Raw genomic sequence first — 27,587 nt, forward strand, 5'->3', positions numbered from 1 at the left:
GGAGTCTAGCATAAATCCCAGTCAGGCCCTAAAATACATCCTTGCAGACAATTACCTTATGAAGTGTTGGCGAGACAGTTCCATGATCTGGAAAGGTGGGGTGTATAGGCAGAGGTTTCTTAATTAAATATAATTTCTAATTATTTTTTTAAACAAAAATTTTTTTCTTGTCTCACCAAGTCAGAGAAGTTTCTTATATCCCTGGTCTCACCTTTGCTGTCCTACCTTCTTACCTGACTGCAAAAATGCTTCCTGGCTGCTCTGGGAGAAGAGTTGGTTGGAATCGTTCCCCAGAAATCCTCAGAGATGTGAAAACTTTGGGCATGATTCTGTTTTTTTCTGAGTATTTGTTTGCTAGTTTGGAGGTTGGTGAAATCAAAACTGGGTGTGGTGGTCTCTCAGCCAGAGGAGTTGTCAACCGCTTTTAAGAGTCCTCTTGTAATTTGCATGGGTATGTGTATCAGGGATGGGGGGAAATGTCCAATTTGGAGCGTGGAGCCAGTGTTGCCGATTTTTTTCAATTTTTACTAAATCTTTTTTTTTTCCTTACTTGGTGTTTTCTCAAGTCGCTCAGCCAGGATATCATGTCACCATTTTTACAAGCAATCAAGCAAAAAAGAAAGAAACATGAGCCTTATGGCCGCAGGGGGAGACCAAATAATTGAAATTGCAGAAACGGGAGTTTGCGAAGTGTGATTTTGTGTTTCTGTAAAAACTCACAGCTGTTACAGCAGGTAGAGGACGTTGGGACCACGACTCCAGCTCCATCCCAAGCACCCGTGTCTCGCAGGTGTGCAATTTCGGCATTAATCGGCGCTGCGCCTCACGCCAGACGAGGTCGGTGAGGGGCGCGGCGCTGAGGTGTGGAGGTGCGGGGCTGGGCCACAGCAGTATGAGCCAAGCCGGACCTGTGTCAGCGGCGGGGTCCCGCTTTGGGGCCCGCAAGTGTCGGCGGGGTGACGGGCACCGGGCGCCCAGCGGACACACCGGTGGCCGAGGGGAGGAGGCGAGGTGGGTTGCCCGGCGGCGGGCGTCGAAAGGTGAGGGCGGGCGGCCCCGCAGGCGGCGGGAGACTACAGCTCCCAGCAGGCACCGCGGCGGTGGCGCAGGGGCGGGGGCGAAGTGAAGAACTACAACTCCCATGGTGCCTTTCGGCCGGCGAGCCGCAGCCGTTCTGGGAAGGGGCGGGAGAACTACATCCCCCAGCGTGCCCCGCGCGGCGGAGAGGGGCGGGGCGCTGCCCTGGCCCCTGGCGCGGCGGGGCGGAAGCGGCGCGGCGGGGCCGGGCAGGGGGTGCGAGGCGGCGCGGTTGTAGCCGTTGAAGGGGTGGTTGCAGCCGTTGAAGGGGCGGTTGCTGAGGGCGGGGGGGGGGGGTCGAGGCGTTCTCGTCGGGTTTGCTGCCTGCGAACGGGCCCCGCCGGGCGGTTGCGCCCCCTCAGGAGGGCTCTCGCCTGAGAGGCCGGGGCGGTCGGGCTGGCCCCTGCCTTGTACTGGCGGCAGAGGGGGGGGGGCAGGCGGGTCGGCGCCGTTTGGGCGGCTGCGGCCGGTGCCGGAGGGCGGCCCGGGTGGCCGGTGGGCTGTGAGGCTTCGCGTTGGCGGGGGGCGAGAGCCGTTCTCGGGGTCGCTTACCGCGGCGGCTGCCGGCCTGGCCGTGTGCTGGCTTGATTCTGGGGGGGACATGGTGCTGTTGGCCTGAGGGCTTTTCCCCTTACTTCTTAATGTTTTTTTCTTTATGAGTAAGCCTGGGAGGTTTCTGTGAAATAATTTCGCTGTGAAATGATGATCTCGAACCATTCCGTTTGCTCTCTACTTCTAGATGACTTTTTGTGAACTGGTGGTGTTGAAGAAACTGAATGAATGGAACAGTTAGGGCATTTCATGCTCTCTGCTTGCCACAAGACACAGATGACACCGTGTCTCTGAAGGGACCTGCAGTCATTGGAGCTGTGTGTCCTGAGGGACTCTGAGGACCTCTGAAGGTAAAAAAGTGTTTGGTAGCATTCTTTCCTAACCCTGCATTGCCCTGAGTATTAAAAGGAGGATCCTGTTCGGTAGTGTTTCCAGCCCTCTCCCCACATTTACACTTTCTTTTAGGCCTTCTGCCTATTCTGCTTTCCCACAGAGCAGTCAGATTGCAAGCATGTTTTCTGACAAAATGCTAGCAAAACCCAGCCTTCCTCTTTTGTGATGTCAGGTAAAAGGAGTTTCTTAAATGTGGTGGCCCGCTGTTGGCTGAAGGGACTGATTGCTGTAACACGATAAAAATATGCATGTTTTTGTATTCCCTTCTGCAATGGTGTAGTAACTTCTTAAAATGCTTATCCATTCTTCAGTTGGCTTTTTGCTAGAATACTTGCTTTTGTGTTGTCGTTTGGGTTTTTTTTTTTCTTTTTCAGCTCTACTGACTTGCCTTTTTTTTTTCCCTCCCCTTCTATGAAGTGCATGCATCTAGTCATTCCCTTGAATGTTGCTGCTGGTTTGGCCTTTGCCTTCTCTTTATGAGCTGGTGCTTTGAAATTTTTATGTGTCTCACTTCTTTAAATATGAGTGTAATTACAATATCCTGTGAAGCACTTCTGCTTGAGTGCCTGTTTACTACTGCCTTGTGTTGTCTTATATTCATTGCATAGTTTAGTTTCAGCCATAACTTGTTTGAAATAGCTTGTGCTGGTAGAGTAAAATGTGCTGGCAGTGCCATATGAACAAACCTTCTGTAAAAACAGTGAAGGTTCTTGCTGACAGCCTATAAAGACAAAGTATTTCTGCTTGTTATAAATCTCTGTGTCTTTATAATTAATGTTATCTTCGGTAGTTGTAATGTTATTTTTTGGCAAGTAAGTTTATTCTAAGGCACCTCCTACATATTGTTCTGCATAGAACCTTTTGCAAAGTGTGGCATAATCTCATAGACATGCAGTGTCTTTTTTTCATGGTCTTCTCTGGTAACTATTTCTTACTGACTATGCTTACTACTCCCATTGAGCTCTGCCTGGGACTGGAAAGAGGGTTCTCTCTTTAACAGAGCAAAGGACGCCTCATTTAAGTGGGGACGTTTCTATTGTAAACGAAGATGCATTGAATATACACAGTGAGTGGGCAGAGTAGTCAAGTCTACTGCACTATGGCAGGAAGAACTTCTAGTTCAAAATTTGCCTAAAGCGTTGTGGAGTTCTTCATCTTTTCTGTAAGCAGTTGAAGTGTTAGAAGCATTGAGGGGACCTTTATTATAAGGAATTGGGGGTGCACTCTTGCCTTGGCACTGTCTTGTCCGTACTGAAATTCATGTGTGTTCTTCCTGGCACAAATGCCACACAAAGCCACCAGCTAGATTTTGGGGACTGTAGCCACCTCAGCTGCTTTCCACCTGGAGCTGTGCATTACAAGGATTGAACATCAGTAGATAGCCGTGTCCCTTTTACCAAATGAGTAGTGAACACTGGATGGTGCTTTAATTTACTGTTTGATGTTTAACCCTTCATTTTGCTTGTGAACGGCTGTTGGTTGCCAGCTGGCATCAAGTCTGCCAAGTCCACTGTATGATGCCAACACACAGAAGGCTGCCCAGAAGTGTGTGGTTGAGTTTTAATGATGCTCTGATAGGGATGTTTCCAGCACCAGTGTTCTGCACCTGGCAGCAGGGATGTTGTATCTGAAATTGAATTTTTTTTGAGCCAGTCCTCTTCTTTCTGTATGTTAGGTACAAAGTTGATAGGACTTTGTTATTGTAAATATTTATATTAAAAGGCAGTGGCAACAAACCAATGGCCCAATAATGTCCTGCTTATGTTCTTTTTCACCAGACACTACTCTGAGGCTGGAGCTTGTAGGTTCTTGTGATTCATCCTTCCAGAGAGAGCCCTTTCTAAAGAGAGGAGTCTGTTGCAGAGGGTTCCTCTTGCAGTGAGTGTGACTGCAATATAGTGGAAAATCCAGACCAGCCTGCTTGCCAGCCTGTTCTGCTGCTTGCCCTGAGAGGGAGTTCCTAGAGGATCTGCTCAGCTCTGAGCTCAGCTGGGCAGGAGCTGGACAACACAGCTTTGGCCCTGGAGACATCACTTGCCCTGTTTGCTTTGTGAGAAGTTTGTGAAGGGGAGGGGATCCCTCAGTAATCTCAGTGGGGATGAATAGTGAGGTCAGATATTTACAGCAGCTTGCTCTCTCTCTATTCTGCTCATCCAATGTCCTGTGTACCTTGAGCTAGATGTTATGATATTGAAGGAGAATGGAAGTACATAACCAAGAATTAAATGCTGCACAGAGAATTTACTTTAAAGTCTGGACTTGATTCTATGTCTTCTAGGTAAAGAAGCCCAGGTACGATGTTTTCTCCCTCTCAATATTTGTCCTAGCTTATAAAAGTTCACAGCTTGTGGATTATTATTTAAGCACAGTTGTGGTGTGCAAACTTTGCAGTATTTTAAATGGGTGCTGCTTGTCAGTTCACCAAAAATCAGTTCTGTTCTTGCTCGCTGCTAAGGATGCGGTTCAAGAACAGATATTACAAGAGTGTGCCTCATTTAATATGAAAATTAAGCATAGGGAATGATACGGGTACACATCATTTCTCCTCCCCAACCCTGTTAGCCAGTTTCAGCCAAATAGAGGAGCAGATGGGAGGAAAAAGAAATAAGAATGGCATTGTTAGCAGCAAATAATCAGTGCCTTTGAAACTCCCTGCTTTAATTTGCACCTTGTTTCATAGTTCAGAATTTCTTACTGGCAGGTCTGACTTGAGTACTCATGTTTTCCCTTGTGAATGTTGTGTTTTAAGGCATTTGCTGTTTCCAGTTGTGGTTCATTCAGTTGCAAAGAAACTAGGCCAAAATATTTTGATCAAAGTGTGTGGGAGAAGGGAGGTAGAAAAAGCAGTAGACAGGAGCTGATTGGATAGTAGCTCGTGTCACCAGACTAGCTCTAGCTGCTGAGTTAACTTCAATTGATTTTTTTTTTTTTTTGGCAAGTGCATCAGGCCTGATTCATCATAATCCATGAACTTAATCAAGCACAGAAAACACATGAGAACAACAGGCATCTGAGAGTCCTCTGACGTATTGCATTATCTCCAAAACATTCCATGTATTAGCGATCAATTACTCATTAAAGTCACAGTATTGTCATAAGCGTAAGCATGTGTGGTATCTGTGTTTTCCCATGCCTCCTTTGACCCTGAATTTATGCCGTTTGTGAGCACGACCCTGCAAAGGAGGGCATAAATGTCCCCTAATACAGGGAGCCAGAGCAAAGTCCTCATGCCAGTTCATGAGGCCTTTCAGTTTTGGAAGCTCTTGTCATCTTGTTCCTGTGGAACAGGGCACCCCCTCGCATTGATTTAGTTCTTCAGAAATACCACTGTATGTATTGTGGCATTATTGCAGCATTTATCATAATTGCCAAATTTGTCTTTCGGTTGCTTCCTTCATGTTCTGTCTCCAGCACCTAGATACATTCCTCTGCTTCCCTAAGGCATTCCGGCACCTTGGCATCGCTGCCCTTTGTGAACAGTCTGAAAGAGCTTTTTTGGCATGCTTGTGGTTCTTATCTTTGCTGTAAACACAAGCTGTGAAAGCCGTATGGGATGGCAGGCTAAAAATAACTTCTACCCTTGGTAATCTCTTAAGGAAAGATAAGTCTTCTGCCTGGGCGCTGTGGATGGATTCTCTGCGGTTCCCTACAATCAGGATCACAAATGGCAGTGAGCTGTGACATCTGCTTTGGGGACAGAGTTGCTGTTGCTCTGTCAGTTGCTCTCTCAGAGAGCAGCTAGTGCAGCGTGGCTGGGAGAAGGGTGATATCTGTGCCTTGAACTCGCAGATCCAGGGGATGCTGACTAGTGCTGTAGACTTGCTCAGTGTTCCTTTGATTCCAGCATGTTGGAAAAGGAAGACGTGTATCCTGAGGGGACATTGCATAATAGCAATGATGTCACGAGTTTGACACTGCTAGAATAACTTTGTGTTTGCTGTCATAGGAGTTACTCACGTGGCCCTCTCTTTCCTTACAGCAGCCAAGGGTGCAATGATGGATAACCGTTTTGCTACAGCACTAGTAATTGCTTGTGTTCTCAGCCTCATCTCCACCATCTATATGGCAGCTTCCATTGGCACCGACTTTTGGTACGAATACCACACCCTGTCCCCAGCTGAGAATGTTAGTGAAGCTGGTAGGAGCATCTTGGAGGAATTTGTCAGTGAAGAGGCGGATGAGAAGACCTACACAGATGCACTCTTCCGGTGCAATGGCACGGTTGGATTGTGGCGGAGGTGCATCACTGTACCCAAAAACTCTCACTGGTACAGCCCACCAGGTATCTCCAGAGCAATTAACACTTCTCTAGCTTGCCTGAGGTGGTATGTGTTAACTTCCTCAGAACATATTCATGCCACTTTGTTCCTCCAGAAGGCTTATTTCTAGCTTATGTACTTTTTTTAATAAAGACAGTAAAGTGTTGAAGAAGCAAAAGGCAAAATGGTCTGTGGCTGTCAGTGCTACAGAATCTGGATTTGACATGATACTCGATCTAAATTTAGTCTGGTATAACTTGATTTTCTTTTGCATCTGCTGTCCAACAGGGGATACAGTTGTAGTTGCTCTGCCAGTCTCTGTCTTTTTAGGAGAGGTCCTGGGATCCAGCAATGGAATAAAGATACTGCTTTATCAAGGGGGCACTTGCTCCTTTCAGCTAGTCAGTCATTTTGCTCGCACGTCACAGATGTCCCACTGTTGCATCAGCACGTTTTGGATTCCTTGTACCGTTGTGCTGGATATAGAATGAAATATTTGTGTTCTTTTTCACAATGGTTGGGGGCTAAAAAAGTGTGATGAGCAATTATTTTAAATACCTCAAAGTAGATTTTGGACACTTACTGTGTGTGTGAAGTACATTAATTTTGAATCCTCTCAAAAAAAAGTGTACTTTCAAACACTTTGGGGAGAAAAAACATTACATGAAATACTTTTGTTTGCGTTACCCCCCCCAGCCTCACCCATTGAAAATACTTATTTTGGAAGACACTTAAACTAGCTCTGCTCAATAGCATTCTCAAAGCAAAATCTAACTGAAGCATAAAAGGGGAGAAATTTAGTGTAAAGAAGCAAGTATTTTCTGTTCTTTAAATAGTCCTTTCTATCTCATTTCTTAATTAAGTGTTTAGTACGATACTACATTCTGCACATGGAGATAAGCACAGCTTAGTTAAGGGAGTACAAGAATATGTAACAACATAGTTGAGCATCATATGCCGCATTTCTTTCCCAGTCTGTCAAGCATGGCATAGTTCTCTGTGGATAACCCGGGTAAGCTTGAAGATTTTGCATGTGTGTATGCTGTGCCTCACTGTAATAACTACGTTATGCTAACTACATTATGATAAGGCATCCTACAGATCTGTCCTGAGAGGTAGTTTTTTCTCTCAAATGGAACTCTGAGGAGCTTCCCAGCTCAAATGGTTGGGAAAGGAGGAATTGAACAGCGGAATGGGGGAGACACCTAATGGTAATTTTTTCTTTTTTTCTTTTTTCTCCCCCCCCAGAAACCGATATGACTACAAACTGCATCAGTTTTTCCCTCTCTGATCAGTTTATGGAAAAGTACATAGAGCCTGGAAATCACAACAGTGGCACGGATTTGAATCGGACTTGTAAGTGTCTTTCACTTCTGGCAGGTAGACAAGTAGGATAAAAAGAAAAAAAGACTGTTTCTCAAATACAGTCACTAGTGAGGAAAGCATCAGTATCTTGCTTTGCATTTACTATTTTTTTTCTAGTAGCACAGGCAGTAGGCCAAAGTTAAAAGGAAAACTTAGATGTGTTAGCAAAGTGTTTTGCCCATGAATGCAGTACAAGAATTATGGAGTTAACAAATTAAGTTCTTCCTTCTTCAGTAGAGCCTTTGGTCCTTTTTAGCTATGAGTGTAGAATGTCTGATGAAGCAGAAGCAGCATGGTTAGAAGGGAATGTAAGATGATGGGAGAAGATCAGTTTCTAGCACATCTTCAGTAAACTTGTCCTGTGTGTTTCTTTCGTGTGCAGATCTCTGGCGATTGCAGTTTCTCCTACCCTTTGTCAGCCTTGGCCTCATGTGTTTTGGGGCTCTGATTGGGCTCTGTGCTTGTGCCTGTCGCAGCCTTTACCCGGCCATTGCCACTGGAGTCCTCCATTTCCTAGCAGGTGGGTCTCGTGCCGTACACCACTTACCCTCCCTTCTCCAGAAGCTCATAGTGACAGCCAGAGGACTTCAACGATGAGCTCATTGTGCTTTGCTGCTTCCTTCCCCAGGACTTTGTACACTGGGCCTCGTTGGCTGCTATGTAGCTGGGATTGAGCTGCTCCATAAGAAGCTGCCCCTGCCTGATGATGTGAGGGGTGAATTTGGCTGGTCCTTCTGCCTAGCCTGTGTCTCGGCACCTTTGCAGTTTATGGCAGCTGCTCTTTTCATCTGGGCAGCTCGCACCAACAGAAAGGAATTCACCCTCTTGAAAGCATACCGTGTAGCATAAGTGCTGCTACCGAAGTATTGGGTTTCCATGTTATAGCCTCTTCTCCCCCCAGACCTTACTACTTTTTTCTTTTAGTCAGAATTTTACCTTGTACTGCATGCTTCTTGCCAGTTGAGACAATTTAGCCTGCAGGCCCTGAAGACAAAGACCTCTGGGCTAAATGACAGAAGTCTGCAGAACTTGAACAGGTTTTTTAATTGCTTTTTTTAAGATTTTTTTTTTAAGCTTCATTTGGTTGTTGACTATCCCCTTGGTTAGGTGTACGTGCCCCTTCCTAATTTTATTAACCTGTCAGCCTGGAGGAAATAGGAGTGGTGTTGTGAGGTGGAAGAGAGATGGGAAAAGAAAAGATGCAGGTAGACAAGAATGGGAACCTCAGTGCACAAATAATAAATAATCTGGAGCTGTCTGCTGTGTGACCCAAGCAGGCAGTACCTACAGAGAGCACCCAGGAGACATGGGGGAACTCGGAAACCTCTGTTATGGAAATAATGTAGCTAAATCAGTCCTGTAGCTTAGCTTTGGGTCTCTTATTCTCGCTGGTTTGCTATTTTTTGTGGCTTCTGCCAAAACTGATGCAGGCAGAGCAGCTGGCTGTGGGAGTGCCTGCACAGCACACCATCCAAAAGTACGCGCTTGCTTTTGCCAGGGAGCGGCATAAGTTGGCCCATGTGGAGCTTTGTGCTGCTCTAGCTACACTGCTTCCAGTACCCAGGCTAATTTGGTATCTGCACTACATGTGATTGTGCACTCTAATCTTAACTTGTGGTGCTTTTGTTTGCTGTGAAATAAGGCTTTCCTCTCTCTTGTGTTGAAAACGACCCCTCACAAGTTTTTTGTTATTAATTTGGTTTAGTGTATGTGTGTACATATATAAACTTAATTTTTTTAAAGGTCACCTATTTATCCTATATAGCACCACAGGGTTTTTTTAAAAGGTGCTGCTCTTTCCCCATCTTGCCCCAAACCTATTGTTTAAATGAAATAATAAATTAAAAAAAGCTCAGAAATTTTCACCGTTGCATGAATCTGATGGGAGGATGAGGGAGTGGTCTGAAGTGAATTTTACTTGGGGAAAGAAAAGCCAATCTCTAGATCGTTCTTTGTTTTCAGGGAAATGTCACCAGAAACAAGTATGTTAAGTTGGTTTGGTTTTTTTTTAATTAAATTCTTGGGCTCCTGCTAACTTTAAATTTTCTCCTGCTCATCATTGGGGGGCACAACACCCCTTAATTTCTGATTAGTTCACGACTTCTACACGCACTTCTTCTAAATCACTGCAACTCTAGCCAGACTGGGTGCCATGACTTATCTAGAAAACAACAATCCAAGACTAAACTGTTTAATTCTGAGGCCTTAACTCCCCTCATTTCCTTACTCAATGTTTAATATAAGAAGTATGTCTTAGAATGTCACAAAATGAATAAGTCTGATGCTAAGGATTCTGTGAGATACTGTTGATGAGAATGACACAGAAATAGGCATTTTTATCTCATGGCTGTTTTTTTATTTTGTTTTGTGCTTTTTTTTTTTTCAGTAGGTGCTTTTACCCAGTAGAAGTGTTTACTGGGTCAGCAAATAGCCCTAGTCACGAGTTCCCTGAAGATCAGGGATATCTGCTAGTATCATTTCTTTATTTTTTTAATCGTGTGTGATAGGGATCAACCTATTTCTCCTTTTATTATCATCATTGGGATCTTTACAAAATGAAACAAGGATGATGATGAAAACCAGGATCACTGAAAAAGCAGTGGTGGGCTGTTCAAGATAATCCTCTTCCTCCTGCTGTTGAGTAATTTTTCACCTTTCCTCCTCAAACAGCTGCTTTCTCTCTGTACAATGTCTAGGCCAATTCTAACCCCGTGAGAGGGGATGTGGTACTTTTGCGCAGTATCTGAGAGTAAATGAAAATCCGTGCTGCTGATATGTACTGATATGGTGCTCTTCAGTCATTAGTTATCTCTGACTTAGGTAGATAAGGCCTAACGGCTCAGCTTTTCTTGTTCCTCATTTGTCAGAAATAATAGGGCATGCAGGCCTCAGCTTGGGTCAAAAGGACTGGAAGGTGCTACTCTGCACTTTGAGAGGAAACAGTGCTGGTTATTTTGTCTACTACAGTTTGGGGTTTTTTTCCTCTTTTTTCAGGAGCTGACAGAATAGTCATATCGTGTGATTTTAATCTGAGCAATGGGAAGGCTGTGCGCTTGCTCTCTCCTCTTGTATGAGACACCTATTTTCCTGAAGTGTAAATCTCAGTTTTCAAATGTTAACATGCTTGCTCCAAAAGAAGGATTGTTAATGGAGAGAAAAGTGAATGTTAGACGTGCTGTCAGTCCTTTCTTGATCATTTTAAGTATCAGCAAAACCAAGATTGCCTTCTTTTGTCTGTCTTGGATAAATGCTGGTGGTTTTCTCTGCCCTGAAATGAAAACAGGCTTTAATTGATCCTTGATTTGGACCATTTAACTAAAATGAGGGTCACCTTTCAGGGTTGCCTTTTTTTTTTTTATTCACTCTTGTGTAAAGATTTCTTAATCAGAATGGATTTCAGCGAGAGGCAGATTTCATACAGAAGGAGGGCTAGCCCTCTCTGTTGTCTGGAGTGATGGATCTGCATGTAACTATCTTGCTTTGTAACTGTGTGCTTTCTTCAAGGTGTAAAGGGAGCAAGACTCATTCTTGGGCTGCTGGCTTGGGTCCACTAAATGGCGTTGGAGGACAGCAAAACAGAGTAGACACTGAGGATGAAGTAGTTCTACAAAAGAAAGATGATTAAGTGTGCTAACAGATAATGAGACAGATCTTAACGCCGAGTCTGTGGTACAGGCCCTTCACGCTAGGAGATCCTCATGCTGCATTCGGAGGCTGGCTGCATTCAAGGGAAACTTGAGGCCTGTATATGTTTGTGGTCACATACATATATGCAAATGCAGACACCCTTGCTCAAAAAAGTGGTGAGTGCTCCAACTCTGGAAGAAAGTGGTGAGGTCACAGGCTGATTTGTGTTCCTCAGTATTTTGTGGTCTGACCATGGGAGGTGTTTACTGATACTGGTTCAGTGTTGGAGATAGGGATGAGGCAGATAGACACAGTGAGATCAAAGTAGATCTAAAAAAGGGATGTCCTTATCTGTCTGTGTGGACAGGGGAGATGGCACACATCTCTTAACACTGTTGTATGGGCCAGTGAAGAGAAGGCATATCAAAGGAAAAGTGACTTTTTCCCTGTCCTCTCCCCCTGCTTTACACAGGTCTGAGAAGGGGCTTGTCAATGAAGATGCAAAGAGGGTTTTTATTATTGTGGCTGTAAAGGCAGCTCCCACTGGTATTAGAGGAGAGATCACTGAAAACAGGAGAATAGTCAATCTCATTTCTTTACTTCAATAAAAAAAGCAATATAGAGCAGACACAAAAAATTGCTTTGTTGTGTAAAGGGGACAGTTAGCCACTTACAAATGGAATAATATGTTGTGGGTGCAAGTGATAAAGTCTCGGATGACCCAAGAGGCCCTTCTAATCTGTTGTCATGCCAGAAACTACGTGTGGTGGTCATTTTCCTTCTGGATTGTGTGCTGGCCAGGTGGTCCTTTCCTCATGAAAGGAAGGTATGTTGCAGTCTTTTTGCTATGGTGATAATTGAATGCTTCCTCTCCCCTCATCTAAAGTGCTCTGAAGTGCATTTTGAGAAAGGCATTTGGGTTTTGGTTTATGGGTTTGTTTTTTTTCTGTTCTTTGTCACTATGGTTGACACCAAGTTATGTACCAGCTCGCAGTCTCTCTTGCAGTGCTGTCTTAGTTCTGTGATGCAAGGCAATGACTTCTGAACAGCTCTTTCCTGCTCAATAGCACTGTGTGTACTCAGCCAGCACCTGCTATTCAAAGAGAAACTCTGAAATGTCAGCAGCTTGTCATCGTTATATCTTGTGCTGATTGTCCACCTCTATCTCTGTGCATTTCCTGCTTGAGTAGATTGTGAGGAAAGGATCAAAAGTTTGCATGTTTACTACTAACTCTTCTGTTGCTGTAGAGTGTTATTCTTGCCCTGTATTTTTAAACTACAACTTTCAAAACTACAGAGTGGAAAGTGAAGCCTTTGTTCAAGTTAAGGTTCAGATATAGGACAGTGGAAGAATAGATACTCTGTAACTGAAAGATGGTATAGGTATCTGGATAGGGCAATAACAGCCATATGCAAAATTACACTTAACAAGTACCTGTCTGCCTACTGATACATGCCAAACCTTTATACAAACCGATAACCACTGAAAAAATCTGACAGCGATAATGTATTCCACTCCCCTCTCTCCTTCTCCCTTCTAAAATTACCACTTTTAAAAATAACCCTAGGGACAATGTTTTATTTATTGATCAGGTTAGAGCAATGAGTGTCAGATGTCTCTACGCTCCATGCTTTCTGTGTACAGACAAGGTTGACGGTAAGTGATTTTTGCAGAGGATCCAAGCATCTCTCTAGCCTTGGGTTTTCCAAGGTGAAGATTGAAAATTTACAAGAAAACCAGAACTTTCTGTTTAATGTAAATTAATGATTATTTAATCAGAACCCTCCTAAAAGAAGAGTGGGGGTTTTTTAATAGTCGTCTTTCTTTTTCCAGCTTTCTCAAGTCTTTCATCTGCCTCTCTTATAGTGTCTCTTACCTTAAATGGTTTTAGAATATTATCTTTTTTAGATTGATGTTTGCAAAGAAATTAATCTACTGTTGTTATTTTGTATCACTATCTCAGAAGAGGAAAGCCTTACACATGTAACTTTTTAATGGACTTACCCATTACATCTGTAACTTGGGTTAGTTCTCAATATCAGACGTGTATATTTTTTTTAAATTTGGAGTGCCTATTAAAAGTAAGGTTCATCCAAATGTCCTTAATAGCCTTTCAAAAAAGTAAATAATGAGGAAGTGTTTCCAGAGCACTTCATTAGCAAGGACTCCTTCTATCCCATGTTATGAACTACCGTGTGCCTGCACCTTTACAATCAGTCCGTTTCCCTTTCAGCTTCCCCAGCTGAATGCACGCAAGTATATTTTGCCACGCATTAACTTGATTGAGCCGTAGTTGAGGACCATTCGTCATTGTAACTTCACCTTTTATCATCCTCATGATAAAAGGGTTACACTAAAATGCCCCTGTTGTCAGAAGGATGGAGAAGCCCTTGTGAAGAAGCAGCATGTGGTCTCTTTGTGGAAGAACCGTCCTCTGTTAGCTGTCTGCCTGGAGGAACCAAGGCAGACCCTTCCCGGTGGAGGGAGTGCAGCTCTTTGACAGTGTCCCATCATGTTCCCATACATGTAAGCTCAGCGGTGGAGACTTGTGTTAGCTGTAAGTGTTAGTATGGGGTGTCCTTTGCACTGTTAGGTGAGTGTGATTAGAGCCTTCCCCAGCAGTGTCCAACCATGATGTGCCATGAGTATGCTCTTGGGCTAAGCTACTGAAACAGTACTGCACTGAATTAGGGGTTTTCTTCTTCCTCTGAGGCCAAGTACAGCTTGTCCCTTTAGCTAATTTAATTCTTCTGGAGATTTCTCTTCTGAGTCTGGTAGCTGACACTGTTGGCTAAGCGATCATTGCAATACCTTTTTACATTAAATGGTTTCTATGTAAATTCACTAAGAAACCCTCATTATCAGAGAATTTGCCTGTGACAAATACATGTAAAGGGCATCAAAGCTGACCATCTGATATGTTCACACTGATGTTGATTTAATTGTTGATTGAATCCACCAGTTAATCACCAAACTGATGTGTGTTTTGGAGTGCTGGCTGGGTGAGACCAGGAGTGTGCTGGAGTGGCAGTGCTAATTTTCTGTGATGCCTCAGCTCTGCCAGAGCCTTGCTGCCTACCAGTGATACTGATAGCAGGCGTGGGAGAACTGGTTCCACAGCCTCTCCAAATCCTTCCTAGGTCTCAGCCTTGCACTGGACTGTGCTCCCTTACCACTTCTCATTCTCTAGTTTAAACAAACTACTTGTGTGGGTGATTGTGATCCCAGTGACTTCACTCAAGTAATTTCCCCAACCCTCATTAAATTGCTTTGATTGAGAAGGGTGGGGTTTGTCCTCACCAGAAATAAGCTCTGCTTTCCAAGTGCTTTCTGGGGCTGCTGCAGTAGTTTCTTTTGCAAACAAATCCTTTTTGTCTTGCACTCAAGTGACATACTTAACTAGCTAGTTTTGGTTTGCATTTTGATGTTTACTTCCACACAGCAGCAGTGGTATAAAACCATAGCATCTGCCCAGTGCTAGAACTGCTTGGGTTCACTAAAGGTCTTTGAGTTCTGGAAAGTGACACAAATGATGAGGACATCCCGAATGGCATCAGTAGCAGGATGCTGCTGGAGGAGTCGCCCCTGCCTACAGAGTGCTGAACTGGGAGGTTAGGCAGGAGGGCTGCCGTGGGAAATGAGCAGTCCCTGAGAGTGGGTGGCAGGTTCTGGAGCAGCTTCACCATTCTGCTCGAGCCACTGCAGACCTGCCCAGGAACAGCACTCGGACAACTGTGCCAACTGTGCGAGGGACAGCGTGGGCAATACTCCGTGATGTAGCAGCCCGGGCTGTCCTCTCTGGGGAGCACAGCGAGGTGTGTAGCGTTATGGGGAGAGGAAGCCAAACCTGTTCTAAAGCAGACAGGTGTGTTTTATCTCCAGCCACCTTTGTGAGCGGCAGGAGTGTCATCATCCAAGCGATAGACTTGTTCTTCCCCCTCTGTGTCTCCTTGCTTCCTTCTCCCAGCTCCTATACTGATTCTCCCTCCTCCATTCTCTCTCTTTTTCGTAGCCTCTTTTACCACAATAAATAAGTTAGCTACTCACTTCAGAGGCACACTGGGCCATACTCAGAGGACCTTAAGTCTGTCCGCATCCCTGTTACACACCCAGTTGGGTGTGTCTGGAAGCCTAAAGCCAGCTAACTGGAAATGCAAGGCACGTGAACATTTGTTAGGGCATGCAGCTATAGCCACGAATGCCTTTAAAGCACTGGCACCCATTTTAATGTGGCCTGGATGCTGTTGGCTCTGCTCTGCCAGATGCTCAGCTTATGTTTTAAATTCTCTGCATCCAGTATTTACAGAATGAGAAATAAGACCTTAGTTTGCAGTAAAAGGTTTACATAGTATGGTCTGGGCTAAAGGAGCTCTTGTTCCTGCCAGCTGTCTGCTTCTGTTACACTCCCTACCCTGGGTCATCTTCACCCCAGGAGATGCCAGTAGGGAGCTGATAGCTTCTTGATATTTGGGCATTGTTCGTGTTCAACAAGCTGGCAATGAAACAGGGATCAACTGATGGAGCAGTAAAGAAAACCCACGTGGTGCCAGTATACACAATGCAAGTATTCTGGTCTATAGGTAAAGACAGTTTGTGGGGAATTTTTTTCACTGTTTGTCAGAGGCTGTATCATATATTCAGCTTAGGCTTTTCCTTTATTGCTAGTATTTTTAGATTAACTGCTAGAATTTCTAGAAATTATGGGAGTCACCTTTTTCTTCTTACTGAAAAGGAAGATTTTCAACAAAGATGTCACTGATTTCAAGCTCTGTGACCCAACAGAAAATCCTGTGGGTTATTTGAAGCAGTGAGAATAAGTGGGACAAAGAAAGTCACCGACAATGAAGATTCAGGAAGATGAGTTTCAGAAAAAGGTAACGTTTTCTGTAGGTTTCCTATTCTGGGATGTAGTAACTTGAGATATGCATAAAAGATGCAGGAAATAATTACTGTTCTTCACTTGACCACGTTCAGCCTTAGCTGACGTTGTGTTGAAGTTGTAGATAGTTGGGCATATCCTGAGAGGAGTGAACAGCACCTCTAGAATGCTTAGAAACCATAACCTAGAAGATAGGGAGCAATGGAGCCATTATGTAGAAGGAAGGATTCTTTGGGTGGGGCAAGTAATGTTTTTTACAAAAGAAATTGATACAGACAATAGCTAGTAGTACTCCACATCCACTGGTGATAGGACAAGAGGTAACCAGCTTAGTTTGTAGTATAGGAGAACTAAGCTGATGGACAGGAAAAAAAATCTTGGTCTAGGCATGCTTGATCCTGAGCTAGATGATTATTTGTCCCTTCAGCCCTACACTTATATTCCTCATTCAAGCCATCTTCAGGAAAAAATTTCACCTGCCTAAGGGCTCATCTACTGAGTGTTACCAAGAGACACCATTTCTGAGGGACTTTCTTGGCTTATTCTGTGACAGAATTATTTAGGAAATACAAATACCAAAAACGGTAATTGAACATGGACCCTCAAATGAGCATTGTGAAATTTGGTGAAGATCCAATTACTTATTTTACCTGAGACATTGGCTCAAGATGTGTTCTAAAAAGTCACTTCCATGGATTTCCCTAAATTTTTCATTTATTGTATGTTTGAGGTGTATTTAATTTGGGGCTTGTTTAATCTAGTTTCTCAGTGAGACAAGCCTGAGGAAACTATGATGTCGATGTATTTATGATTATTGTCCTTCCTTCCCTTTTATAACTTTAGAATCTATTGGCCAGTTCAAGCCAGAGTTGCTGAAATACTCATTCTTACAAGGTTCCTGTAAAGAGGCCTCGTAGAGGACGGGGACTCTGTTAGTGCCTCCACTGAAGGAAGCATCGCCATCTGAGTGCTTACTAAACAGAGTGGTCCTTTGTCTAGATTACAGTTCATGGTCATTTCACACACACACACCCTTTTTTTTTTTTTTTTTTTAAAATCATTGGTGTCACTGTTACACAATGAATGAGGGGTATTATGTACTGGGACTTCTTTAGGTGGTTTTGCAAAGGATGAATGAAATACATTGGGACTTGCTCCTCCTGGGTTTAGGGCAAAAAAAAGACTAGGCTTGAAATCCTGCGCACACTTGAGTGATGCCATGCGGATCTGGTCTGTAAAATTCACAGTCACGTATATATAACTGTTTTGAACCTTGGTGCAGCATTTTAAGGAAGTCTGTCACTTGATGTAATAAAGAAGCCCTGATTCACTCTTCACGATACATCTCACATTAGATTCCTGTCCCATTTACAGCATTTCATGTAGGGGTGAAATGAGACCGCACATACTACTTGTAGCCCAGAATTGCTGTCTTTTAGACATTGATGCATTAGTTCATATGGAGTGACATTAAAAAATTGTCATAAATAGGAGAATAAGGGCAGATGTTTGATATGCAGTGAGGCTTCTTTTTGATATTTGTCACGTTGAGTCAGGCTGAAATGAAAGTGATCAAAGGAAAGCATCAGAAATTAGAGATGACAGAGAACTTGACAAAAGCAAGGTTTGGAAAATAAGTCTGAACTGCAAATAATAAAGCTGATATTCCTTCTGGCCTTGCAGGAAAGAAGACAGTTTCATGTTAGTGATACATTAATATCTGTTCCAAGATGCTATTCTTCTTGAGTTTGTTCACACAGAAGTACTTGTCAGCTGCTTCCCTAAAAACTTCTTTGAAAGTTGCCTCTGAATGAGGTTAGTTAAGCAAGATTTCTTCCTTCGTACTGATTTCTAAGACAGAATTAATTATCTTTCAAATAGGAAATATTTGTTTCTCATCATACTGTTCTTCTAACAATAGATTCTGCCTTATCTGAATTCATTGTGTCTTACCAGAGGTGCTTCATGCTTGAGCTCGCCTTTGTTCTCTGTGTCTTTATTTTTTAAGCAAAGTTCTTTCTAACCAACAACGGGCTTCTCTCAGACGAGTTCTTTGAACTCTTTCCAGCTCATGTTATTGAACGCTGCACAAATCTTCTCATAGTGACAAAATTTAACAAACAAGAAGAGAACATTAAAATCATGAGCAGTTAAGCCCAGAGAGAGAGGAGCTGGGTCCGACAAGAAATAATCAAATTTAAAGAGACTTTCTAGTGTCTCAGTGCGACGGTGGTAGGCACTTTATGTGCTCTGTGGATATATGAAGCTGATGTAGTAGCTCATTCAAAAGTTACAAGGAAATGCTGTGAGTTCAAATCTGGTGTGACTGGATCACACATTTAAGGGCTTTAAATAAAAATTTAAGATTTTAGTGTTAGATGTTAATTTTGTTTCAAATCTTGCCCTGAGTCTTACAGAAAAATAAGGAGAAACTTTGGGACTTTGTTGCTTACCTACAGGCAGTGGTATAGGGAATTTGTTTTGAAACCATGTTGTGGTTTTCAGCTTATGTGTTTTGTTTCGTTTTGAGGGTTTTTTTGTTTGTTTTTGAGGCAAAGAAAATCTTAGTACATGATTGTAAGTAAGAGAAATGTCTCCCCAGAGATCACTGCACCAACACATTTAATCTCTAGGATTACATTGCTTTGTAGATTGCAATAGTGCATGGAGGTTGACAAATTCAACTTGTCTAAGGCTTTATCCTGTGAAGACTTATGAAAATACTGGTGAAGGGAAGGTGTCAGCCAGTCGAACATTTCTAATCCTTACTTTTTCACAAAGCACCCTGCCATTAGCCTGTTAATATCAGACTTCCAGTTAAAGCTCTGTATGATGCTACAGAGACACCTGAGCAAATAGCACAAGGGAGCCCTGAATATACAAGGAAAAATAAATGCACAAGTACAGAACTACAGCTATGGGCAAAAACTCCGACTTGATACCCTCTCCCCAGTCCTACATGTAGGTAGCAAGAAGTACAAATTCAGAAATGTTCTTTTACTAGCCAAGTACAGTAATTGTAGCCAGAAAAGGTGTGCAGAGAAGAAAATGAAAGAAACCCCTTTTTTTAAAGAAAGTAAGCAATGACTCAGAAAACAAGATTTTGGTCACATCTGACATTAACATAGTGCAGATAAGCAAAAATTAATTTGGTAGTAGTCTCAGAAAAAAATGCTTCCTGTACAAACAGGAAACAAGGCACCAAACATGCAATCTGGCAGTGGTTGAATGTGTGAAGGCATGCTTAGTGCTGTGCAAGAGATGATAGCAAATTTGCTAAGCTAAATTTAAACTAGACTGTGGCCTATCACTCCACCAGGGAAAGCCAAACTGCAATACCAAGGAAAAGTATAAAGGTTAAAATGTCAGGAAATGTAGAGATTACTGAGAAATATGTTTTGATTGATGGACGTATTTATTTACAGTTAAACTTGATAAACAAGTGGCAAATGATGCCCTCAGTAGATCTACAAACAAAACAAGTGCTACTGGAAGAGCATGCATGCAATTTTGGCTTTTCTGTAGCAAAGCTGCAAAAAAATTTGATGTTTTTGAAAGAAAGCAAGTAACTTCTGGATAAGTTACTCCAAGAAGTAGACTGCTTGTGTCACTCAGGCTGGCAGAGCTTTATGGAGTACTTACTGAAGAAAAAAACCCAATAATCTGCATTGCTAAAGTAATGGAAGAAATTAAGCGAATAGACAGAATCCTGGTCCTGAAGTACATAGAGCCAGGTAACCAGCTCTGATAGTCCTAGAAAACTCAGCCAAGATGCATGTTTGCCTAGGCCCAAACAATTTAAATGAAACACCCTGAAGAGAGTTGACTGCTGGATGTATGCAATGAAAGAAAAATAATCTGATTTGGGGAAAAGCCATGATATTCTTACAATTTTGTGCCAAAAATAAATATCAGCAATTTGGATAGAGTGCTCTCTTACCATGTTAAGAATACTAGTAACAGGACAGGGGTTGAGAATGCCCCTGGGGACATGATTTAGGGAATATATGAACCCTCACAGCACAGTAGCTGTTACATTACAATGTCATCTACCATTAACGTTCGTATGACTGTGAGGACAACTGGTTGAATGGTTCTTGTGTCTCGTAGGAGCCAACAAAGCAAAACTAAAATGTTTGAGGAATAAGTGCAGCATCATACATACATGGCAGACCTGCTCATCACCAGGGTCTATGACACAAGTCTGGAAAAGTCACCTCAAAGTCACCTCCACGTGTCTGGAGCTCTTGTCATATTGTAATATGCTGCCTGCCCAACAGGAGAGTTTGAGAACCAAACAAATCTATGTCCTCAGTCCAACAGAAGTGGGAGTAAATATAAATCAAGCAACCTGTGAGCTAATTTCCAGGCAGAAGCCAGGAGGAAACTGTGAGTAGGCAAAGAAGTGACATGAGCTTTACCAGTGTTCGCACTTGTTCTGCTGACTGGAGAAAAGAGAAGCCTCATCTTCTTCTCGCATGTGCCAAAATATCACTATGGATTATAGCATCACTTATGAAGATACTGACACCTTCACTAGATCTTAAGTCAGAGAGTTCAGGAGCTGATTGCCACACATATCAGAGCTGTTTGGAATGAGAAGAATGTCTTAAGGCAAAGATGGATGCTGCTTACTATGCAAATATGACTGTGATAGAGATCAGGGACTTGATGTCCAGTGGGATATATGCATGGGGACAAGATGCAAAGACAATGAAAATACACAACTTCCAAATGTACAATGGAGCAAAGTGGGAAGGATGGGTGGCTTAACTGTGGGAAAATGCACTGAAGTTGAATGCAGCCATTTTAACTAGGGTTTACGGAGTTGACCTACTCTTTGCTGCCCAGCCTAGAAGGCCAAACACCCTATGTGTATTTACCTGCTTCTTCATCACTGCAGATCTTTTTCCTGCTAGCTATACAAGCATTCTTATTGTAGGCAGTTTCTTGGTGTGCTGGGAACTGGGTGAACTCCTGAATTCCCAAGCAGTGATTGGCATCCACGAAGTGATAAGGCATTTCAGCAGGCGCAGCCTGCTATCTCATTCCACCACATCACAACCGAGAACATTCTAATGACAAATTAGCACTCAAAATTATAATTACACTATCTATGTCCTTCTGTGTGGTCTTAAGTTTACTGTAAATACCAGGACTGGTATGAAAAACAGGCAGGAGAGCCAGGTAAAAGTTGAAATTTTCCTATATGTGTAAGCAAAAGGCTACAGGAAATCATAACCAAAATGCCTTGTCAGGATTATTTGTTCAACATAAAAGAGGCAATTTTACTGGGAACTGAGGAGATATCTATGGGGCCGTGAGCTTCCCATGTTGGCAATTCCTTGCTGTGGCCTTTGAGGGCTGTTGGTCGCAGGAGGCACTAAGCTATTCAGCATTCAGAGCACAGCAGCATCCAGCCCTCACCTAACCTGTCCTTGGGTGCAAAGGTACAGGCTTTGATCAGATAAATCCTTGTCACAGGGGAGAAAAGGACTGGCGCTGGGACCGCAAATGTGGTAATTTACCCACTACAAAGGCACAAAGCCTGAAGATGAGATGTAATACACACAGCATGCCCTCAGCTGGGGGCTGGTCAGACTGGAAAGAAACACGAACCAACTAGGTGACCACAATGACCAGCTCAGAGCATTGCCTTCCCAGCAGAACAAATTGCAGAGCTGTCTCTTCTCTTCCTCCTGAAAGGTGGAGCTCTTTTCACTGTCCTGATGTTTTTTCCTTTTCTTTTTTTTTTCCAAACCTTTTAATATACCAAGTATGAAACGCAGAAGACAACAATTTCCACAGCAGTGAAGAGGTGATGAGTCACGAAATAAAAACAAGGTGGTGGTAGCAAATATAAGGGTTGGTGCAGGCGTGTATACATGTATGGAAAGAGAGAGGTTTTGAAGGGCCTGTGGAAGGCTACTAACTGTGTAAGTTACAGTATTTGAACCTGGGCTTGATAATTCAGATGATTGTGATTGGGGAAGTAGTAAAAAGTTTCCCAATAGGGTACTTTTATCAATATAAGCTTAATCATATGTCTCTGGGGGGGTTAACAAAACCCTGGTCTGATGAACAGCAGAGGGATTCCAGGAATGCTTAAAAACTTGCCATATGCAGCACTGGTTGATGTCAAGAAAAGAGAGCAGCTAAACCCTTGTTCTCCAGTGCCTCTCCTAACAAACCTACAGCAGTAGCCTTGAGCTCAGGGCCAACCTTCAGAAGGACTACAGGAGAGCAGATCCTGAATCATCCTAGTAGTACCTTCAGGGAATGCTTGATTTCACATTTCCTGTAGGAGTAGCAACACCACCTAAAATTTAACCCATTGTTGGCTTTCTCTTTATATACTCAGACATCAAACATAAAAGTCACTAGTCTGTACACTGGATGCATCCTAATAAAGCAATCTAGGTAATGGAGCAGAGGTAGTATAACGTATACCCTCTTTTCTTCAGGAAGTCTCTAATTGCCCATCCTCTTAAAAGTGGAAGATTCAGAGCTCTCAAGTGCTCCACAATCTAAACAGGACCGACTGTTGTTATGAATGGAGGCCTTCAATAAAAAAGCACTTTTCTGTCTCTGTTGGTACCTGAGGCTTGAGATAGTACCAGCATGAGTCTTCAAGCTATTTATGATGTTGTAGGTGAAAGTGGTGGGTTGGGACAAAAGGTGAGAGGTGTGACAGGGCAAGTGCAGAAGCAGGAAAACTTTTAGCAATTGAAAAAAATGAAAATTAAGCCTGAACAATGGGGAAATGAGAAGCTAAAAAAGCAGACAGCATTTGGAGGAGATGACAGTGCACAGTGAAGTCCATAGGTAGGCAGCACTGGAGTATACCGGCAGAGCTGAGTGAGGATGGTGGTCTAGAGTTGTCAGGGTTGAAATGTACTTGCAAAGGTGGAATAAGAATTTTATGTGCTCCTGATCTGTATTACGCCTTCCCCACCCAGGCCATCCCTTCCTCTATCTCCCAGGAAGAGCTATAAACACCTCTGTTTACATTATCTTTACAACCAGAAAAGAAAAATGTAATTTTGCTCTGTTGAGGACTGCCCTTGAATTTAAACAACAGACTTCAAAACAGTGACACATCAAAAAAAGTATTTTAATGGGCTTGGGAGTCTGGCTGACTATCACGAACCTTGGTGCCATTGGTATGAACTGGTATCATGGGTCTTCCAGCTTTGTCTCTGACAGGGGTTCCTGTTAAATGAACACAGACATTTATGTTAGCCATTCCTTTTTGGGGAACTCAGAGGCATTTCAGGAATTTGTCTTGGGTATCAGAGTGTACATCCATCTCTGTGCGTGTGTGTTTCCTGGGCCTCCGATCAGATGAAGCAGCCCAACCTCTTGGTGAATCTCATAAACTAAGCAGCCTGAGGTGGTGTCAGTATTTAAATAAGACACCTTTATCCAGCCTGTTCTTGTTTTAGGTGTACTTCAATTCTGGTAATATATCCTCTCTTTTAAGTGAGAAATGTCACCAGGGCTCTAAAACAAAAGCCAACTGTCTGAGGGTGCTCGGCTGATAACATATGCCTGTTTTCACCCATCCTTTTGCATCGCTACAGGCAGTGCTCAAGGCAGCTCCAAGGAGATGCTCTTCTCCCTGGTTTGTACGGGTGGCAATACGCCCAGGTGGTGATGGCAGCACGCTCCGCATTGCCAGGGCGTGCTGCGTTTCTGATGTCCTGGCTACCTGTGGCCAAGGGACATTGCAGTCTTGAAAACCTTTTTGGAATCATGGCCCCATTGCCCTGACAGGTCCACTAGGTTATGTGACGTCCACCAAAGCCCAACGGTTTCTGGAGGGCACGAGAGCCTCTCCATTCCCGAGCGAGCCTCTCGCCAGCAGCAGGACTGCTTGCTCTGCAGCAAAAGGGGAGTTACAGGCAGACCAGCCTAGGAGGTGGATACTTCTGAAAAGCATAATAGGTAGTGTCACCAACGCTTGGGATAATAAGGCTGTTAAAGTCAGAAAAACCTTGACATTTCCAGTGATGAGAGAATGAGGCTCTTGAGGAAGAACAGCCTCTTTGGGGTGAAGGACAGCCCAGTTTCTCCAACAGCATCTGACAGCTTGAACCTTATTGAGTAAATGTCATTAAGAACTGCGTAGATCATATAAATTCTTCTCCCCTTCAGCTGAAGGCTTTTCCCTAATAGTGTCTTTCAATAACAAGAAGCCCAAGAGCATGAGGTAGTATCATCCCTGAGGGGCAGCTGCTCTGGTGGTGCAAACCGAGGGAGCTCTGCAACAGAGCTACTTCATCTGAAGAAATAGCCCTCCAACAGTACGGCTTGATTGCCCCATGCAAGTGACCTGAGGCTCAAAGTAAGTTTATTCCCTATGCAGTTTTGGAGAGCCAGTAGTCTGTATAGCTCGGTTTGCTGAGACGATATCAATAACCTTGTGTGCTGCCTCTTGCTACTAGTAAGAAGCAGAGCTCAAGCAGTTAACATGCAAAATTCACGTGAAGGAGTGAGATCAGGGAATTCATTTTATTTCCCTAAACAGTAATAAAAATGCCCTCATGATCCCAGTGCACTTGCCGTAACATAGTAATGTGATTAGCACTTAATACTGTTTAATAAATATGCTGATTAACTTAGGCAACAGTAATCAGTAATTGCACAGATAAATAACAAACTCAACCAGTCAGCAGTGTGAAACAGTCATAAGGAAACAATACATTAATTCGACTTTCCATTTTAAGGATGAATTTGGGCATCCTTCCTTAATATCCTGCAGAAGTCTTCAAACATTGCAGGAACATTTGGCTGTCAAAAGGGTCTGTATTTCTTTATTTTGTATTTATTGCTCAATGGGGGACAAAAAACTCCTCTATTATTTGGGGGGCTATAAGAAAGGGAAGAATAGAATTAAACTGTAGCCCGAAAATTTGTAATGCCTTTTTTGATCAGGTTTGTAGTTCAGGAAGGCTTTGAAATAAAAACATTAAATGTAGTTTTTCAAACCCAAATGACTGTGATAAATCCAAGTTATAGACTAGACACTTTGGATGCTCAAAGGCAGTTCCCCAGGCTCAGGGACCCTGGGAATCCCGTAAAGCATCTGCAGACGTTCCTCACACCTCCCCTTTGGTCCCCACTTAAGGACGGGGCCTGCCGGGTATCTGTCAGGGATGGAGCTTGCTCTGACAGGGCATCTCGTCCAGCCAGACCCCACACGGTGTTTCAAAGCCTGCCGCCTTCTTTGCGCTTCCCATTTTGACGACCTGCATCCACGGAGCCCTTGAATACAGCACACCCGCCCTCCAGCATCCTCCTTCCTCAAACTTATAGTCTTAAGGTTAAATATTAGCCAGCAGCAGCTCACATACATAGGATTTGGCTTTATAACTTGAGTAAATGTGTAATTACCAAAGGGAGTTTCCGAGGGACAAGGTGTAAGCTGCGCGGCTCCTCCTGGGCCCCTCCGACGTTGTGGAGGAGCCGGGGCACGGAGCAGCCGTGTGAGTGGTGTGTTCACCCTACCTTAAATCATAAGATTTACCCAAATCTGCCATCTCGTTTGCTCTGTATCAAAGGCACCCAATATGTACTGCATCTTGAAAACTTGCTCGGTGAAGAGTGCCAGCTGCTGCAGCAGGGCTGGTCTCAGCGGAAGGCACCCATGGAAATGACTTGCTGCTGACCTTTGATTCGAGTACCAATATTTAGCAAGCAAATATTTAAAACCACGCCATTAAGAAGGGAGGCACAGCTTTACCATGGGGAACTCGGGCAAGGGGTGCTGCTGAGGAAGGGGCAAGCAGCCTTCATCCCCTCCTCTCCCTCTCCCAGCAGAGCAGCCAGCCCTGCCCATCATGCCCACACTGGGGAAGGGGCGGATGCTTAGACCCCAACACGGTGGATGGCTGCTGCACCAAGCAAGGCAGGAGACTTAAAGCCCTGGAGGGCTGGGTGAAGCTGTTTCAACCCCAAAGGCAAACCAACCATGGCCGTCTCTCCCACTGACGGGTGACGGGGAGGTCACCTTGCCGATCCGGCTGCCCGGTGCCACCAGAGCACAGCTGGCCCTGGGGGACTGTCCCCAGCTGCTGGTCTGTTGCTGTGGCTGGGACCCACATACTGAGGAGTCTTCAAGAAATCAGTTGGTGTCAGTCAGGTGCAGCAACAGGCCGAGAGGGTGTTTTTTTCCCTTGGAAGTGGCGCAGAATTAGCTGTGTTTGTCAGTTTATAATTGGATACTTGCACCTAACAGTATTCTTTCTGTTGGACTTTTATAGTTTTGTCTCTTCTTTTTTAAACATGAAAAATAATCACTCTTAAAATAAAATTATTTAAAAAAAAAAAAAATTACCCGGGAAAGAGTGATCTATAAAAAGAGAAAATCCTTGCCAGGGGGACGCCACAGCAGCGAGCCCAAGCCACACAAAGCCCGGTTGCGGGCTTCCCTTTTCCGCAGCTACTCAGAGGTTAACCAGGGTCTGTAAGCAAACAGCTTAAAGAAGGAGCCCGGCTTAGTGCCTGGGTGTCTCAGGCTGTCCTGGGGACCGCCAGCCTAATGCCCTTCCAGCAGCCCCTCCCTCCCAAAGGCGATGCTAGGCAAACAGAGCCAGCCCTCGCTCTCTCCCCATGCAGCGAGAAGCCCGCTGCGGGGACGGACTGGACCGGGGCTGGGGCTCAGAGGCATCGCAGAAGAGGGTGTTTCGCTTCAGACGGGCGCGGAGCCATAGATATATAAACCCTGGAGCAGCAGCCCAGGAGGATTGTTAAGCACACCCACACCTCGGCTACGCTCGGCAGCGCGGCGAGGTGCTGCCGGCCATCCCGGCGGCTGAACCCCGGCAGGGTACGGGAACACGGGAGCGATCTGCCCATGGGCTCCCACCTGCTGCTGGTGCTGATGCTGCTTCAGGCAGGTGAGTACCACCTCTCGATCCCTCTCCCTCCCCACGCCTCTCCCCCCATCCCGGGACAGGCTCTCCCCTCGCCGTCAGCTTTGCATGCTTCACGGCAGGCACCTCAGTGTGGTTTGGCCAAGTGAGAAGAAAAAAAGCACCGCTCGACTCTTCGACTTTATAGCGAGGGGCTGTGCGTGCGAGCTGCCTGCCCGCTTCGCCTCCCTGGTGGTTTACATAGCTGGGGCTCTATAAACGCGGGTCGTTTTCTTTTTTAATAGGCTTTTGCTGTGAAGTTGTTGGCGTCTGTGTTTCTTCATAGAAATACCCTGGTTTTGTAAGCAGTTTTCAATTCATCTGAATTTTTAAATTTTTAAAAAGCCTGTTAAAAAAAGCCATAAGTGTCTGCTAACATAAAGCCCCTACACACAGAGGCAACATGACACTAAACTGGCAGGTCTGAGGTTATACTTGCAGTACAGTTTTAAAATAAAAACCCAAACCTTGCCTTAATCTACAGCAAAGGCTGCCCGTTTAAGCAGGAAATAGAAAGT

General features: G+C 44.1%; 2 protein-coding genes across 2 annotated transcripts in view; both read left to right on the forward strand.

The window, feature by feature from the left end:
- Positions 1-1,705: 1,705 nt before the first annotated feature.
- On the forward strand, positions 1,706-9,511 carry CLDND1 (claudin domain containing 1). Its single transcript, XM_009924608.2, has 5 exons — positions 1,706-1,979; positions 6,002-6,304; positions 7,530-7,637; positions 8,029-8,166; positions 8,275-9,511. Exons 2-5 carry the CDS (start codon positions 6,016-6,018, stop codon positions 8,493-8,495), a joined length of 756 nt encoding a protein of 251 aa, XP_009922910.1. The 5' UTR covers positions 1,706-1,979; positions 6,002-6,015; the 3' UTR covers positions 8,496-9,511.
- A 1,025-nt stretch (positions 9,512-10,536) lies between these two features.
- The window catches only part of LOC104321749 (phospholipase A2), a 28,940-nt gene continuing 11,889 nt past the window's right edge, over positions 10,537-27,587 (forward strand). Inside the window, exon 1 of the mRNA XM_009924613.2 lies at positions 10,537-27,054. Coding sequence (XP_009922915.1) covers positions 27,012-27,054 — 43 coding nt within the window. The 5' untranslated portion in view covers positions 10,537-27,011. The remainder of the gene's footprint in view (positions 27,055-27,587) is intronic.

This window comes from Haliaeetus albicilla, chromosome 6 (genome assembly GCF_947461875.1).
Source record: "Haliaeetus albicilla chromosome 6, bHalAlb1.1, whole genome shotgun sequence".
In the NCBI taxonomy this organism is placed as follows: Eukaryota; Metazoa; Chordata; class Aves; order Accipitriformes; family Accipitridae; genus Haliaeetus; species Haliaeetus albicilla.